At 31.1% G+C, this 16,658-nt stretch overlaps 5 protein-coding genes and 1 long non-coding RNA gene across 6 annotated transcripts; 2 read left to right on the forward strand and 4 right to left on the reverse strand.

Moving 5' to 3' along the window:
* Nucleotides 1-133: 133 nt before the first annotated feature.
* On the reverse strand, nt 134-1,735 carry LOC147909193 (uncharacterized). Its single transcript, XR_015545604.1, has 2 exons — nt 1,551-1,735; nt 134-1,476 (listed from the first exon to the last, which is right to left on the reverse strand). It is a non-coding gene; the product is annotated as an uncharacterized LOC147909193 (long non-coding RNA).
* A 46-nt stretch (nt 1,736-1,781) lies between these two features.
* LOC105149937 (ankyrin repeat, SAM and basic leucine zipper domain-containing protein 1) lies at nt 1,782-5,156 on the forward strand. Its single transcript, XM_011062689.2, has 10 exons — nt 1,782-2,026; nt 2,126-2,243; nt 2,428-2,593; nt 3,254-3,379; nt 3,454-3,574; nt 3,680-3,785; nt 3,855-3,989; nt 4,050-4,396; nt 4,485-4,707; nt 4,804-5,156. Exons 2-10 carry the CDS (start codon nt 2,157-2,159, stop codon nt 5,011-5,013), a joined length of 1,521 nt encoding a protein of 506 aa, XP_011060991.1. The 5' UTR covers nt 1,782-2,026; nt 2,126-2,156; the 3' UTR covers nt 5,014-5,156.
* On the reverse strand, nt 4,976-8,802 carry fws (Conserved oligomeric Golgi complex subunit 5 four way stop). The gene is made up of 14 exons (XM_011062687.2): nt 8,672-8,802; nt 8,509-8,601; nt 8,265-8,389; nt 7,977-8,196; nt 7,758-7,900; nt 7,215-7,481; nt 7,024-7,144; nt 6,835-6,952; nt 6,623-6,763; nt 6,164-6,547; nt 5,950-6,075; nt 5,772-5,880; nt 5,481-5,702; nt 4,976-5,377 (listed from the first exon to the last, which is right to left on the reverse strand). The coding sequence occupies exons 1-14, from the start codon at nt 8,709-8,711 to the stop codon at nt 5,183-5,185; spliced, it is 2,304 nt and encodes a 767-aa protein (XP_011060989.1). The 5' UTR covers nt 8,712-8,802; the 3' UTR covers nt 4,976-5,182.
* Nucleotides 8,803-8,917: 115 nt separating this feature from the next.
* On the forward strand, nt 8,918-11,355 carry carmine (AP-3 complex subunit carmine). Its single transcript, XM_011062690.2, has 9 exons — nt 8,918-9,093; nt 9,257-9,441; nt 9,521-9,755; nt 9,838-9,997; nt 10,067-10,180; nt 10,252-10,431; nt 10,505-10,663; nt 10,734-10,784; nt 10,879-11,355. The coding sequence occupies exons 1-9, from the start codon at nt 9,059-9,061 to the stop codon at nt 11,011-11,013; spliced, it is 1,254 nt and encodes a 417-aa protein (XP_011060992.1). The 5' UTR covers nt 8,918-9,058; the 3' UTR covers nt 11,014-11,355.
* Nucleotides 11,356-11,427: 72 nt separating this feature from the next.
* LOC105149941 (transcriptional adapter 1) lies at nt 11,428-13,066 on the reverse strand. Its single transcript, XM_011062692.2, has 6 exons — nt 12,888-13,066; nt 12,737-12,773; nt 12,459-12,665; nt 11,963-12,312; nt 11,739-11,898; nt 11,428-11,660 (listed from the first exon to the last, which is right to left on the reverse strand). The coding sequence occupies exons 1-6, from the start codon at nt 12,956-12,958 to the stop codon at nt 11,532-11,534; spliced, it is 954 nt and encodes a 317-aa protein (XP_011060994.1). The 5' UTR covers nt 12,959-13,066; the 3' UTR covers nt 11,428-11,531.
* A 168-nt stretch (nt 13,067-13,234) lies between these two features.
* Pgant35A (polypeptide N-acetylgalactosaminyltransferase 35A) lies at nt 13,235-16,414 on the reverse strand. The gene is made up of 7 exons (XM_011062691.2): nt 16,275-16,414; nt 15,829-16,159; nt 15,071-15,752; nt 14,848-14,965; nt 14,278-14,766; nt 14,070-14,201; nt 13,235-13,892 (listed from the first exon to the last, which is right to left on the reverse strand). The coding sequence occupies exons 2-7, from the start codon at nt 16,157-16,159 to the stop codon at nt 13,731-13,733; spliced, it is 1,914 nt and encodes a 637-aa protein (XP_011060993.1). The 5' UTR covers nt 16,275-16,414; the 3' UTR covers nt 13,235-13,730.
* Between the last annotated feature and the right edge of the window lie 244 nt (nt 16,415-16,658).

Consider the following 16,658-nt stretch of genomic DNA (forward strand, 5'->3'; position numbering starts at 1 on the left):
TCTAAATTTTGATCTAATTACTTGTTTGTATATTGATCTCTCTATCATTATTATTATTAGAAAAATTTAATAAAAATTCAGTAAAACTGAAAACAAATCTATCGAATTTAATGAGGTTTAATAAATAATTAAGTTTAGTAAAATTCATTTATTTAAAAACTTGGTGCGAATTCTAAATGTTGCCGACGCATTTTAAAAATATTAGAGTATTTATAATATAATTAATATAATATAATATAATTAAATTATATAAATTTTTTATTTCAAAAATATTGTTCCAACTTATTTGTTATATACATTTATGTGTATGTGTATATACATATAAAATATACTACTAAATATATATTACTTATTTGTTATATACAATGCATATATAATATTCTTATAATCAGAATATTGCACTTCTTATTGATAAAGCGATATAAAATTCTTTACTACTATCATTCTTATATAATTCTTTACTACTATTGTTATCTTCAGGTTGTAATAATTTAATATGATGTATGCACTATGTTAACGTTAAGTTAAATGAACAGTCTCGTAATGTATCACAAAATAAAATAAATATAGAAAAGAATTGATTATTTTTTTATAAAAATTAATTTAAAATCTAAACGAAAAATAGGAATAAATCGAATTGTATAAAAATACAACAATTATACAGTTAGTTATATGTGATTGTTTAGTAAAGTTTTATGTATATATATATATATGATAGCGGTGAATCTATTGATGGATTAAATAAGAGAAAAAAATCTTATTTGCAGTCGAAATAAATTTTGAGGCTTGATGATAAATTATATATCAATTTGCAAATACATTTTTCAGTTCTGTAAATTGCACATCTATTTAGTCTGTCAAATTTAAAAGAATTTTTAATCAAACCGAAGCTGAAAATAATTTCACAAATTAACCATACAACACAGTTCTCCGAGTGATGTCCTGAGGACATCTCTTATGTCTGTTTTTATCAATGGAGATTAACTTTAATCTCAGTTCAACTGACTCCATCTTTTTCTAATTTTTCTAATTTTTAGAATTAGAAAAATTTAATATGAATTTAAAAAAATTAAAAAAAATTAAATAGAATTAAAAATAATGAGTTGGTTGAACTGAGATTAAAATCAAATTACATTGATAGAAATAGAACATTAGAAAATATGTTGTGGAAATACATTAATTGTCAATTTAATAATAAGCATCTTAATGAGTATCTTAAAATACAAGAAAAATATATTGACAAAGTTGTATTAATGGAAGCTCTACTATTCCAAATTATATTGTAGATTTGTATCACCCTTTTAGGCCACAATTGTCATACATCTTTATCAACATGGAGGTAAGTAAATACTGATTGACTTATGATATCTTAAGATTATACTTAAGACAGTTTTATATAAGATCCAACTATAAATACCGACTTTAGTCACGTAAGATGGTTTATTTAACTTATTTCTTTTATTATTTTAACTGAAACTATTAGGAGAAAAATTATCTAATCAACTAAATATTAGCTATTATATGAAAATTATCTAATTAACTAAACTTACTTAGCAGATACTTATCTATCTATGTAGATTGATTACATATAAAGGATCGGATAAAATAGTAATAGCAGATCCTGGATAACTTTGCGCCACATTCTAACCACTTCCAACCGCAACGTGCGCTTCTGCAAAATTACATATAAACTGCATTCGATCATCTCTTAGCTTGGTAATTGGCAATTGAAGTTTTCAAAGAAATATCAAGACGTCAGTACGAGATGGTGAAAAGATCTACAATAATCGGATCGCATCTATCGATCGGCTAATGTCAGACACCCTTTGTTTTCTATCCAGAATTTCGTAAACAAACGCGAGTTTAGGTCAGTTTAGAGGCCTGTTCTTTCTAGCTGAAACTGACTTCTTGCATGATTCATCTTTCTTCCTTTTCCACATTGAAGAGAAAAAGAGAAAAGTGATCTTAAGTAAACATACATACGGCGCACGCGTGACAATCAGTTTACTGTTGCCGCCAATTTCTGGTATTTTTTCAGTATTATTTAATTTCTTTCATTGCTTTTTGCTCTCGAGGGAATTGACATAAGACTAAAGAATTTTCTTTTATACCCTCTCAATCGCAGTTAACACTATTGACAGTAGCAATTGATAGCGATGTCAAAGTATCCATGTTTGAGGCCTGCCGGCATGTCCGATGAGGAGGACGATGAGGATGATGACGTTTTTTACTCTCTCGAGGAGGTACGATTAATAGGTGCATGTAAAATTTTGAGTCCTTTTCAGCAGAGACACAGATGATACAGTGTACATCCTTGGTGTTTGCTAATGTTAAATGAAGATGACATGATCATTATTGATCACTGTGTCGCTGGAAAGCACCATTTGTTTCACTATATGATATTTTTCTCACTTTGTTTCTTAACAGAAAGAATCTACTGTCAAAAAATATAATTATACTTCATGGAAGGGAGAGACGAAGGAAGAGACGAAAATCAATTCCGAGATAAACAATGAGGAACGTATCTACGAAGATCGCCTTATAAAGGCATGTACGATGGGGCAATTGAACGTGATACAGGAATATCTTGAACGTAAACATTATATGCATAAAACTGATGCTACAATGAGTCAGTAGTTGGAAATCTAAATCTTAATCATTTTTAACCTAAATAGGTGATTGTAATCTTTTGCATCTACAACTAAATTGTATAGTAAGTTGTTTAGCTCAACTAAAGTCGAATTTGGCCAGTTTTAAGAAAATCAGTAGTCTTAGTCATACAAGTTGAGTTAGTCATACTGTTTGTTAATTTCACAGATTCACCGATAAGATTTAGGGCTATTCTACCTACTGACTTCTTATAGAATGAATATAATATATATAAGTTCCTATGTATTAATCTTCTATTTGCAATTATATTTTTAGATTTTTACTTCCTATTTTCTATTTCTATAATTTGGGTATTTTTTATTTAGTTTTTTTTTTATTCTAGGTTTTCAGAAAAAATTCACAATTACTTTTCAACATCTCTCTTATGTTATTAAGTTATTTGTTAACTTAAGTGATAAAATTTTTAATTAAAATTGGATTTGAGCAAAAATGAGAATGAAATTTGAAAGTAAAATTTCACTTATGCAAAAAAGATACAAATTGTTATTGGAGGGTTAATCAGATTCAGATTTTGTTTCTTTCTCTCTCCTTTGTATTAAATGTATGTACACTAATAGATAATGCTCACTAAATGTTTGTATAGAAGAATATGATGTCAATAAGTTCCTATATACTGGATGGACTCTATTATTATATGCAATTTCATCGGTGGAACCAGTAATAGTAGAGCATCTTTTGGAACATGGTGCAAATCCGAATAAGCATAAAGGTATGGATTGATGTTATTTTATTCGTTATTTTAAGTTTCATATAAAGTTTCTATAATCACCAAATGGATTACAGATGGATTTACACCCCTTATGGCGCTGTGCAATTCTACAAAGGGAACATCAGAAAACTCTATGAAATGTCTTGAGCTTTTAATACAAGCGAAAGCTGATGCAAATATTACAAATAAGCACAAGTAAAATTAATGTCATATAAATAAGAAACAGAGAAGTTAATGTCTCTCTGATATTACAATTATTAGCATAGTTACTAATTTGACTGACAATCACAATTTTTACAGGGAAACGGCTTTAATGTACGCCTGTATGTCAAAGGATGCGGAATTTGTCTTCGAGCTTATAAAATACGTACAGAACATTGATGCTTGCGACAGCGATGGGAAATCGGTAAGTTTCAACATCATTAAGTATCAAAGATTTTCCTATATTTTTCATAAATTTTCGATCCAATTATAGGCATTGATGTATGCCACTTCAGCTAATAAACCTGATAACGTCAAAATTCTTCTGGCGCATAATGCGAATACTTCACTGACAGACTTATACAATTTATCTGCCAAAGATATCGCAGATACAAAAGGATTCTCAGCGGTAATTGATATCTTTCTCATTAATTTTATACTTCAATTGTAAATTCTTTCATTTTTCTAGATATCTGCTCTGTTGAATGAAGATGAAGAAGAAATACAAACGTTTTACGAGATATCTGACGTAGCAACTTGGAAAGATTTATTTCCAAATTTATATCCTAGAAAAAAGGAACTTGTAGATTATGACATATCAGTGATGTTATATGGAATGGGTTTGGAAAACTATGCCAATTTATTTCAAGGAATGGATATTAAAACTTTTTTGCAATTGTCAGAAGATGATCTTTGTCGCCTAGGAGTAGATATTACTGTTCATAGAGATCAATTCTTAGAAAATCTTGAAAAATTTCATAGCAGGAAGTGGCTTTTAAACAGTTTTGGCAAACTTAAGAAAACCGATTCATATACGTATGTTATATTTTTTTACATCTTTTTAATAGGAATATATGAAGCAAAATAATTCGTGTAATAATTATATATGTATAAATGATTTCAGAATTTATGACGGTGTAATATCGTTAACAAATGCAAAAAAACAGATTGGTGTGATAGCTTCTAGTTTTCAATACATTACAAATAATTTGCTGAAAGCTGCAAACGAAAATGTCGTTTTGTCTTCTGAAAAAAGAATAGAATGTGAAGAAGAACTGAGGAAAACGCAGAAAACTTTGAAACTTCTAAAGAACGAGATAATACAAGTTAAAAAACTAGCCCAACAGGTATCACATTATATATAAAGCTAATATGAAATTTAAATCGTTTTACATTTAAACAGTTTATATCACTTCAATATTAATCATATTTTTAAATTGTAGATCGACAAGGAAACTAATATCAATGCACCGGCAATTTGGATTGGTCCCAAGAGTATCAAATCCAGTTGGACTATAACAATAAGCATTACATTAATGGTAGGACTATACTTGTGCAAAAAAATGTATGTTCAAAAATTATGGAATATATGTAACATTAGAATATCTTCAATACTTCGTTTTCGAACAAATTTACCATACTTTTTCGAATGAATTCAAATATTACAATGTTTTATAGTACATTAAGTTTACAATTATGTAATTATATATAATTACAACTTAAAATTTAGTTCCTATAGTTTATATACATTTGGAAAAATATGCTTATATCGGGAAATATATGATTTTTATTAATATATTTGTACTAATTAATATATTTTTTTTATTGATTTGAGTGTTCTCTCAAGTTAGCTAATTTCATCATCTGTGGAAAGAGAGGGTGAAATGATGGCAGATTTTGTTGACGGATTGTTAATTGATAACGTTCCAATGGTCCATTGCATAGCGCTAATCTGTCTCTTTCGTTCGGATGGCTGTCCATCCACTGAGATAATCGGCCTACAGACCATCCAGCGCTCTGTATGAGATAATATAAATTTATTAATTTCCTTATATAAAATGTAATCATTTTTTCTTTAATCAGTCTAAATAAATTGATGTTTTCAAAAAATCCATTTCACCTGATGTGGTGATGCTAATTCGGGAGGTGCGCCGGAAAATAAATGCAGGAGAATAAGAGATGGTGATACGCTACTTTCTCCTTGTCCTTCGAGAATTTTTTCCACCATCTTCTCGGGATTGAGGGGAAGTAAAGCTTTTAGCGCTCGCAGTATTCTGTATTGCTGTTGCTCGAGTAGACCCATCTGACCGCCACGACACAATGGCGTCACAGCTACTTCCATCTAAAACTCGCAATCTGTTTCATCTGTATCTATAATCGATATATTTGTCTTTACATGAACGAGACATACCTGAGCGAAATCTATCAGAAGTTTTGCTTTTCCAAAATCAGTCAAAGGTCTCAACAAGCAAGCATGACGCACAAATAATTCTATACATCTCGATGCGACTGCTTTACAACTGAAATATATATTAACATTTAATAATTTGTTTTTTATGAACAATAGGATAAAAAGAAACAAAGCTTACCTTTCAGCTACAACCACTTGATTTTTGTACGGTAGTAAGAATGTATTTATAGATCGTAGGATGAAGCCTTGCAATTCACGCATATAAAGAGAACAGCCAATTTCCTTTCCTAGAGGGTTACTTGTGCTGTATAATAAAAATAATATGCTATGTGAGAACAGTAGATGAAAATGAAAGGAAATAAGAACAATTTAAGGAGATAAAAACAACTTACTCTCTAAATTCGGGATCATCATGCATCGTTAAAATAATACTTTCGATCGCATCACTAATAGAAGTTAACAACGGCGCGAGTAAATTCTTCGTTAATTCATCTGTTTCCTTGAGCGCCGTAGTAATGACAACGCCGCCTTCAGAGGATAAACCTCCTGCCAGATTAGCTATTACACGATTTGTTTGGCTGGAAAGATAATGGAGAAGATTCGCGAGCATAACATTTGTCTGTTGACCAGTAGTAGGGGAATCGATTACTTGGCTGGCCTCACCGCCTGTCACCACACTTTGCTCACATTTCAAGCAGAATAGTCTTATTGCTTTTCCTACATTACGCGACACCACGGTAGAAAGTCCATCGTCCACCAGTGATACGCTGAGTTCACTAGAAGCGGGATATAATTCTGCTATAATTTATTCAAGATAAGATGTATATATGTAGAAAATATGCCAATCCTACTTTGTAATCATACGTATGAGACTGTCAATCTCGTCATGCGTCGGCAAACCCTCGCCAGAAAACATATTGTGAACTGGATCCAGAAGTCGAGACACGGAACGTGATAAATATGCGTTTTCGAACGGTAATAAAACATTGCGGCTATATAAAGACATAGACATTAATATAAAGCTTCGTATGTCATTTATATCCGTCTATTAAGACGTACTTACTCAATACCATAAATCCCAATACTGTGAGATCTTTCTTTTAAACGTTTACTCAAGTCTAAAAAAATTCTTAAAAATTTTGGATATTCTCCTTCCAGGGCTTGCTTTACAAATGATGATCCTGCAAGATCCTTCATTGAAACTTTCTTTGAATTAAATTCAGTATTTAATATATATTTAATAATAATTTACCTTGAGCACGTTCGATCAAAACTTTCGCAAGAAGAGCATTTACTTTATCCCAAAATTTCTCGGATAAATCGTGAAATCCTTTCATATGATGCTCCAATAATATTCTTTGCAGCAATTCAATCTAGATATAAAACAATGTTGTTTGAAAATGACTGAATGAAAAACGAATAAAATGCATATTGTCCATTTACTTGTAGACATTGCGTATATAAAGTATCTTGGAAAAGACGTTCAAGATTTTCCCAAATTCTCGTGCGTAAGTTTCCAGACGATCCAGGCGACGGAATCGCAGCTCTGCCTGGCGCTCCACGTTTTCCAAAATCCGGATTTGTTACGAAAGATACATCCAATGATTCTGTGGAAATTCTTTCTATTTCAGCCAAGGTAGACTCTATAGTTGTGTCCACAGCGCTGCCTATTATTCCTAAATTTTGAAAGACCTGCACAGCCGTGCTCACCTATCCATTATATATAGATATTAGTGTAAATATATTAATATGACAATTATAATATTAGGTGTTGGAATTAATTCGTAGCGTTTTTTAATGAAAGAATGTTATTTATTTCACATGAGCATTAAAAAATACATTAATGAAAGTACTTCCCATCACTTGTAAAACGCTACGAATTAATTCCAACACCTAATAATATAATTAAACTTAATTAACACCATGTATTTTATTTGTAGATTCAGATTAAGCGTTATTAGCCATATTAAAAATAATATATAATACCTTCGTCCTATCCATCGCCTGTAAACCTTGTGTTAATGTATGAGTAGCAATTCTTTGCACAGTAGCTCTTTGTGTCTTTATAGCCTGTTGATCATCTGCGATTACATCTAGGCCATTAAGATCTGTATCTGCCATCAGTTGTTCTATAAATATAAATTTCACAATATAATGTAATATATGAGATCAATGAAGAAACACAAAATGATATATATATTGTACCAAGCTCATGCAGACTATTAGCAGCTTTAACAATATCTGGCCCTTGCGTAATGCTATTCATTTGAGCATTTAAACGTTTCGATAAATGTTGCATTCTAGAGACTCTTCTCAAAAGATCGGAAGTTTCATGAAGCCGTGCTAATACAATCGTTTGCATTTCAATTCGATTAAATGGATCGATAATCTTGCCACGTAATCGCTCTACTGCTGATAAGAGGCTCTGAAATAGAAATTATTATACTGCATGTCCTTTTAAATTCAGATTGACATTAATATTTCTTTACTTACTTGTATGTGAGATTGCATTATAAAAAGTACTCCTTCTAATTTTTCTACCCATGTTGCTTGAGATAATAAATCCTCGTGATTCACAAGTACTTGCCTTTGCAGTTCGGCATTCAGCACCTCAATAGCTAGAAACAACATTTATTGTAATTATTATATTTATTATTACATTTACTATAATTATTATAAGTATTTTTTATTATTATTATGTCGATATTTCAATGATATAAAGCAATTTGAATTTTACCTTGTCCCAACTTGTTTAATTGTTGAGCCACTGATAACAATTGGCTGACGTCAGTCTTTTTGGAGTCGATGTCCAACAGTTGTTTAAAGAACTCTGAAATTGATGTATATTTCGTTAGCTCTTCATAAATTTTTATTCGATAGACATTTGTTTTTCAACTTACGATCATTTTCGATATCTTCCCAACTTGATATTTCACTCATTTTTAGTTTACAAAATACAAGTACATGACATCTGTATTTCGGGAGAGCAAGAAGATAAATCTGTCAAAAAAGAGTGATATGCGCATGCGTCGCAATCATATGACTGTGTAGGGAATTTCGACAAACTGAAGTTTAGATTGTCTATCCTTTCGAAAAAGGCAGGCAACTTAAATCAAAACATCAATTTTTCAAAATTCCCCAGGAAGTTAAAATGAGAAATCTAAACCTACATAGCATATTGTTATACATAATATGATAAACATTTCCGATTTTGTGCATTAATATTGAAATTATCTATCTTTGTAGTTTAAAATTTTATCCTCAAGCACAATTTATTATTCACAAAGATGATAAACAGTCTCTTTATTATAAATTCTTCAGGGTAAGTACATTATAGCTTGATAAAGAAAGTAGACCATAAGTTTGACATATTATTTCACAAATTACAGATTCGCATTTTTCACAGAGTTTATACATTTTTTTATCATTGCTGTAACGTTTATATTTCTTACGCGACATTTCTAATATGTTCTGTATGCTTATAGAGATGTCTTCATGGAGAAACATTGGAAGAGTGCAGTTGCACGTTCACTCTGCGACTACTTCTTTGATCAACAGCGACGAGTCTTGTCACCGGAGGATACACCTCCGGTAATAGCTACTCCACATCATTATCTCATTAGTATATATCGCTGTAATATGTTCTTTGTTGCAGTATGCATGACAGAGGGTAAGTTTTGATAAATAATGTCATTTGTACAAAGTGATGTCATATGTAGACTGATATAAACATTCTTTACTTCTTTCAGTCCCACCATTATTTGTTATTGAATTCTTGCACAGAGTAGTGGACACTTTTGAAGATTATTTCAGCGAATGTACAGAAACTATTATAAAAGAAAACTATGTGGTAGTATATGAATTGCTGGATGAAATGTTAGATAATGGTTTCCCTCTGGCAACAGAATCTAATATACTGAAAGAATTGATCAAGCCACCTAATATTTTACGCACCATCGCGAATACTGTTACAGGCAAATCCAAGTAAGTACATTTCAATTCATGTTAAACATTTACATAAATTACTTATTAAGGATTTTTATACATTTTATGAATTTGTACATAGTGTTAGTGCAATCTTGCCAAGTGGACAATTATCCAATGTTCCTTGGAGACGAACTGGAGTGAAATATACCAACAATGAAGCATACTTTGATGTTGTTGAGGAAGTTGATGCGATTATTGATCGAACTGGAGCAACAGTGTTTGCAGAAATTCAGGGCTATGTATGTTTTATAGAGCTTCTCACAAATATTGATTATATGACATATCAACATATATAATTAATCTTTTAGATTGACTGTTGTATAAAATTGAGTGGTATGCCAGATCTCACTCTTTCATTTATGAATCCAAGACTGTTTGATGATGTTAGCTTTCATCCTTGTGTTCGATTCAAAAGATGGGAGGTACATAATGTGAATAATGTAACATTATGCTTGGTGTGAAAATTAATTTTTAAGTTTATGTCGTCTTTCAGTCGGAGAGAATACTTTCCTTTATTCCACCTGATGGTAACTTTCGTCTTCTTTCATATCACATAGGATCACAAAGTATTGTAGCAATCCCTATATATGTAAGACATAATATTAGCCTAAAAGAACCAGGAGGTGGTAGATTAGATATCACTGTTGGACCAAAACAGACTATTGGTAGGACGGTAAGTTTATCTTTTTTAAATATACATGATTGTAAATTTTAACTATCATTATAATTATTATTATTAATCATAGGTTGAAAACGTGACTCTAGAAATTCCCATGCCAAAGATAGTTTTGAATTGCACTTTAACTCCAAACCAAGGAAAATATTCTTTTGATCCTGTCAGCAAAATATTGCTGTGGGACATTGGAAGAATTGACGTTTCCAAGCTGCCAAATCTCAGAGGATCGGTAAGATAATTATAAGGCCTTTAAAGATGTATGACTAATAATTATATTATTACGAAATTTTATATTTTAGATAACGATACAAAATTCGACAACTGTTACTGAATCAAATCCTGCCATTAATGTATGTATGATATATATAATGCCATTAATATACATATAATATATGTACGATATATATTGTTAGTGAGATTAATAATTTGATATTATAATTTCAGGTGCATTTTACGATAAATCAATTAGCAGTATCCGGATTGAAAGTAAATCGGTTAGATATGTATGGTGAAAAATATAAACCATTTAAAGGTGTCAAATACATCACTAAAGCTGGCATATTTCAAATAAGAATGTAAATATATATGCTAAAAATTATAAATCATCCTTTTTACACATTAAACATATGATATATAATATCTTATGACATTATATGTATGAACAGATTAAATGTGGTGAATTTACATGACATTAAAAATATATAGTTTACAGTAATGATTATGTACAAAAATTAGAACATTAAGAGCCGCTGGTTGTTTCACTTTTTTATAGGTAAATTTTACCTATTAGATAAATCTGGCAATTCGCGTATGTGATTGGGTAATCTTGCTACTTAACAGGTAAAATTTACCAAAAAGGTGAACAACTGGTCCTCATACAGAATTATGTTAAATAAACTTAACAATTTAATTAAACCAAAATACATCTATTGTCTACTTTATGTTCCATTATATGAAATGAGATCGAATATGAGAAAAATAAACATACACAGCTCTATTTTAATAATAATTTTACTTACATAATAAACTAAAGAACTACAACGTTAATAGATATAATATTACATATAATAGATGTAATATTAGATATTGAGAATTCTTCATGTTGATGGTTGACATAATAACTTTTTTGCCTCCAAATCCTCCCATGTTGGATGAGTAGCATACGTATATAATCGCTCCATATTAGTAGCATATATAGTGTGATTGCTAACAAGATTTTTATAAATCTATTTGGGAAATAAAACCAATTAAAATATGATTTTAACATGCAATGATGAAAGGAATATACAATTTTTTATTATTACCTTTAATGCATATTGCAAATCGGCCGTGCTTACTGGTTTTAACAGTGGACGAGTGATTTGTGTAGAACAAGCATATGAAAAAGCAGTGGCTTGTTCAGCTTCTTCGAAACTTGATTTTGAAGCAGGAATTTGGCCATAAGTATCTATTATTTCTGTTGGTCTGCGTTTTAAGATGGCTCCAATGTTAATCATATACAACATTCAAATCAATGCTTGCAACTTACCCAAAATTATGTGAATTTATGTACATGGAATTTCTTTTCCACGAGCTAGGTACTGGTTCTCCTATATTATAAATAAAAGTACTGTCTCGAACAGCATAACCCTTCCTACGTGTGAAAATTGCAGTGAGTATATTTTTCAAGAAAATTTGTGTCGCTGCTATGACAATGTGCGCAGTATTTTCTTCAGCCCCGTCCATATTATTTTCCCACGCAGCAAGCATTAATCGAGCTAGTACAAAAGTGCGATCTGGCAATACAAGTTCTTGGGCGCTAGAGCGGTTAGCGCCTATAGGCTCGTCTCTGACAGGTGATGAAGCTTGACCTAATACTTCCACATACATGTCCGCTGGCTGTTATAAGAAATAATATAAATGATCGTATTTACATGAATGAGTCAATAAGTAATTTTAATTTTTACCATGATTGTTGAGGACGAAATTATGATTACTTATTGACTCACCTACTGCATTGATATTGCAATATTATATCTACAAACCTCAAAGTTTGATTTGTCAGTCTTGTATTTGCGTTTTAATCTCAGTCTTCTCTCCTTTGAAATTTTATCTCTGTCTATCTTAATTGGTGTAACGGCAGCTAATCCACGAACTTTATTAAAGAGACACAGTAAGAATTCGTTGTGTAAATGAACTTGATCTTCTGTCATGAGATTACGTGCTTCGCAATCAAATTCTTCTTTTGTAGTCTAAAACAACGATTGTACATAATATATAAAATATATAAATCTGACAAAGTTAATCGAAAAATTTTGTATACCTTCATTTGGAACCATAGCTTCATTTTTTCGAAATACCTATCAATAATCATAAAAAGATAATAAGATTATAAGCCATAGTTATAGGTTAAGTTTAGCTTTTCGTATATCAATAATGCGTCTACTTATTTCATTTAACGTAGGAAAACATACACTTTTGCATTTTCACCAAGTGATGCCACGAGGCTCTTCCTAGCCAAATTTAATTCCTTTGAAGTAGTCATTCTTGCAATTTTTTTCTTGTTATTGCATGCAAGTTATACGAGTGTTTTGAAATCTCAAATTAAGGAAGGTTATGTTTGATTTAGGTAAGAAAGGTTAGGTAAAAAGCGTGAAAACGTAGAATTAACAGGCGATTAAAAGAAATTAAATTGAATTTAAGAAAATTGAAGAACTAAATTGAATTTTAAATTGAATTAAAAGGCAATCTTGTATATTATTTATATCTTCATTTTAGATAATTTTATTTGCTTTGGAGGCTATTAGAAAATAAAAGTTGATTTAGAAAATTTCGAATGGTATTTTTAATGCAAAAATTATATACAAATACACTTCATAAATAATCTTTCTACTAGAATCTCTTTATATTTGTCAATAGACTTTGTTCTTATAATTGTGCAAAAATATAATACAGAGAGCATTGCTATATAACTTAAAAATTATATAAAATCTTTATCAAATTTAAAAAAGAAATACATTTACCTATACATAAAGAAGTAACAAAAGTCATTAATATTTGTATATATACATATCAAATAAATTCGTTTTTTACAATAGTTTTTCCTATACAATTACGATACTTTCAAGTGTTTCCTGCTTAATTAATTTTATACTATTTTAGGCAGAATTATTTAAAAATTTGACGTATGTAAAGAGTATTCTACTTCTAATTGTAATCATGTACCGAGTATATACAATTCATCAAAGGATCTACCATTCTCGACCGAGCCAATCTTCGGAATTCTTTTTCCTATTTTTACGACCTTTCTTCCTATGTCATCTGATTTCTCTGGCTGAAATCTTTGACCGAATGAGATCCCATGTTATCAATGAAGCGTTCGATCTTGTACATAAATCCATGATGAGTGGAGTATTTCTTACATCGCGCATCACTCCTAAGCAGGTTCCTGTTGCCATATTGTAGATAGGTGTAGCATTCTATAAAATATTTAAAATTCTCAGTAATTGTTGATAAATATATATTGCTTATGAATATATATTTATTAAACTGATAAGTGTAAAAAAATGAGACAAAATTTAGTGATTGTAAGAAAAAGAAAATATTTGCTAGTTATAACGTAAACGGTCAAGAACTGTTGCATCAATAAGTCTTACAATACGCTTATGACGCCAATCTTGACTTCCTCCCATTTCATGACACTTTCCAAGTTTTGGAATTTTCTCAGCTCCTTCCATGCAAAGCATCTGGCCAAGTACCAGTTCATTTTTGTCGGTCTCATACCACATCTACAAAAATGTACATGTAAATTTGAAAAATAATAAAAAATTTTTTTTTCTTTTGTCGTTGGATGGTAATACCTACCTGTGATTTAACTCTTAAACACGGCATCAAAATAAGTTTGGAGCCTTTAGTTTTAATATCCTTTTCACTCTGGATACAAAGCGCGGTATTTGAAAGTCTGATTTGATACTGGTCGGTATAATTTCTTTTCCTCGAATGCCAAGGTTGCATTGGTCTTTGATCAAGTTTGGCCCACTTATCTTTGAGCCTCCTTTCTGTATCATCTGGCAATGTTAATTCAGGATAAACCACCTTCAAATACCAACCGAATGTTTTACATTTTAATTTCTGTCTCAACGCTAATCGCTCGGAAATATCGCCGTAATCAATTGTTTTAGCATTTTTCAGGAAGTAATCTTTATATTCGTCCATCCATACATGCGCAACTCGTAAAGAATTTTTTAACATGGTGTCTTGTGGATCATCCGAACCGTACGGCCGTCGTCTTCTAAATACGTGACCCACTCGTGAACAGGGAATAAGCTCGATACTGCCACCACACATCCATATCTAAAAAAATAAGTTAATAACATTACATATATATGGCAAAAAAAAAATAAATATGAAGGATCAAATATAATTAATACTTACTCGGAATGATATTTCAAGATTCTCTCCACCCCAAATGTCCATACCGATGTCATATTCTCCCATCTTTGTAAAATATTCTCTATCAATAGCGAACAATCCACCAGCCATAGTTGGGGATCTATTAACAAGAAATATTTATTTGTAAAAAAAAGATGATATATAAGTATTATATATAATTTTTATAATTAAGCACATTTATATGAAGATATAAAAATTATCTTACTTGATGGGCTTTACAAAATCGACGTCATGATTTAATGTTCCAATTGGTAAATTATCCCATTTAAAGTGAAGACCCCAATTAAAGCCACCTCTCACTAATGGACTCCCAGTATACTGAAATGTATCTGCATTTATAATATCAATCACTGGCATCGGTATGATATTTCTCGAATAAGCAATCCTTGAAAGAAGCGGCTCAATCCATATTTCATTTACTTCTATGTGACTGTCCAAAAAGATCAAAACTTTGCCAGTTGCTTTCCTAGCTCCAAACACCCGTGCTCTGATCAAACCTTCTCTTCTTTCAGTCTTGAATAATCGTACTCTGTCATTGAAATTGTTTCTAATATATACTTTTATATTCTCATGCAACGTATCGCTGTCGCTATAATCATTCACTAAGATAATCTCATGTAGAAGTACTGTTGGCGTTTTCTCAAGTATAGAATGCAAAGATCTCAATAGGGTTGTATAATGCTCATTGTAAAAACAAATAATTATACTAGCATTTGGCAAATTGGCAGGATATTTTTGCATCTTGCACAGCTTGTGCCTCGTATCTGGTATATTTCTTTGCACGCCAAGATTGTCTGATATCAAAATATTAAAGGCATAATCCTTATAACCTTCGTCCCTCTTCCGTTGATCCTCCAAATTTTTCACCATGCCTAATTCATCTAAACCTATTAAAATACCTTACTTGATTTTGGGTTTAACAATTCAATAATAATCTAGAATATTAACACATTGTTGATATACCTTGCTCCAAAGTGACTGCAGGTTTTACTGGAACAGCCTGAAGTTGCTGCAAGATCAGGTCATTTTTCCTGAGGTTTTTATTGCTCTTTAAGTTATAGACTTCCTTATCAGCTAATATTTGTTTCTCATTGCGTGCAATGATAACATTGTCACGCAGCATAATCTCTTTGTCAATACTTTCTCCATGTTTGGAAACGATAGGAATCAATATTGTGGGATTGGTGGTAATAACATTTTGTGACAGTCTTGAATAAAGATACAGGCTGAATGCCCATGTTAGAGAAGCTATTACTATCCCTGATAGGAATGATACGTATCTTGTTGATATCATCTGTCAAACAAAAAATAAAGGGTCAAAGATCACTTAGTCTCATTGTTTCTTTAGTCAGACAATTGTTTCCTACATTCCAAGAAATTTGCAGATTAATTTTTTGATGAATACTCACCGCACGTTATAATTCAATTACACGCACAATCCGAGATCGGGCTGTCGGGCATGCAAGCCCAGTCCCACTCAACGAACCCAGTCCAAGAGAGTCTGGGACACGTATGAGTCTCTGAAAACAGAGAGCTATGTTTTCCACTGGGAAAACTAGTGCAACACTGGTGCAATTGAGTGCAAATGGATTTATATTTTTTTTCAACGTTAATAAATAATTTTTTTTTTGCAAGACGCCGGATGGTGGACATTAATGTGTTTTCAAATAATCCTTTTAAGGTTATGACAATAAAGAATATATAAATAAAAGAGTCAAATTATTTATTAACACTGAAAATATGTGAATTGATTTGTATTCATCTGCACCGTAATGTGCAGCAGTGTTGCACCA

The sequence above is a fragment of the Acromyrmex echinatior genome, chromosome 7 (genome assembly GCF_024713525.1).
Source record: "Acromyrmex echinatior isolate Ae372 chromosome 7, ASM2471352v2, whole genome shotgun sequence".
NCBI lineage: Eukaryota > Metazoa > Arthropoda > Insecta > Hymenoptera > Formicidae > Acromyrmex > Acromyrmex echinatior.

Bases quoted from the DNA above. Each gene is read 5' to 3' on its own strand.
- carmine (XM_011062690.2), top strand. From the start codon at position 9,059: ATGATAAACAGTCTCTTTATTATAAATTCTTCAGG. The intron at 9,094-9,256 runs GTAAGTACATTA...GTATGCTTATAG, and splicing joins TTTATTATAAATTCTTCAGG to AGATGTCTTCATGGAGAAAC. The intron at 10,432-10,504 runs GTAAGTTTATCT...TATTAATCATAG, and splicing joins AACAGACTATTGGTAGGACG to GTTGAAAACGTGACTCTAGA.
- LOC105149941 (XM_011062692.2), bottom strand. From the start codon at position 12,958: ATGACTACTTCAAAGGAATTAAATTTGGCTAGGAAGAGCCTCGTGGCA. The intron at 12,666-12,736 runs GTATACAAAATT...TCGTTGTTTTAG, and splicing joins AGCTATGGTTCCAAATGAAG to ACTACAAAAGAAGAATTTGA. The intron at 11,661-11,738 runs GTAATAATAAAA...TTTCCCAAATAG, and splicing joins ATTTGCAATATGCATTAAAG to ATTTATAAAAATCTTGTTAG.
- LOC105149937 (XM_011062689.2), top strand. From the start codon at position 2,157: ATGTCAAAGTATCCATGTTTGAGGCCTGCCGGCATGTCCGATGAGGAG. The intron at 2,244-2,427 runs GTACGATTAATA...GTTTCTTAACAG, and splicing joins TTTTTTACTCTCTCGAGGAG to AAAGAATCTACTGTCAAAAA. The intron at 3,990-4,049 runs GTAATTGATATC...TCATTTTTCTAG, and splicing joins ATACAAAAGGATTCTCAGCG to ATATCTGCTCTGTTGAATGA.
- fws (XM_011062687.2), bottom strand. From the start codon at position 8,711: ATGAGTGAAATATCAAGTTGGGAAGATATCGAAAATGATC. The intron at 6,764-6,834 runs GTAAGTACGTCT...GTCTTTATATAG, and splicing joins ATTGGGATTTATGGTATTGA to CCGCAATGTTTTATTACCGT. The intron at 6,548-6,622 runs GTAGGATTGGCA...TCCCGCTTCTAG, and splicing joins CTCATACGTATGATTACAAA to TGAACTCAGCGTATCACTGG.
- Pgant35A (XM_011062691.2), bottom strand. From the start codon at position 16,159: ATGATATCAACAAGATACGTATCATTCCTATCAGGGATAGTAATAGCT. The intron at 15,753-15,828 runs GTATATCAACAA...GTATTTTAATAG, and splicing joins TGCAGTCACTTTGGAGCAAG to GTTTAGATGAATTAGGCATG. The intron at 14,966-15,070 runs GTAAGATAATTT...TCTTGTTAATAG, and splicing joins GATTTTGTAAAGCCCATCAA to ATCCCCAACTATGGCTGGTG.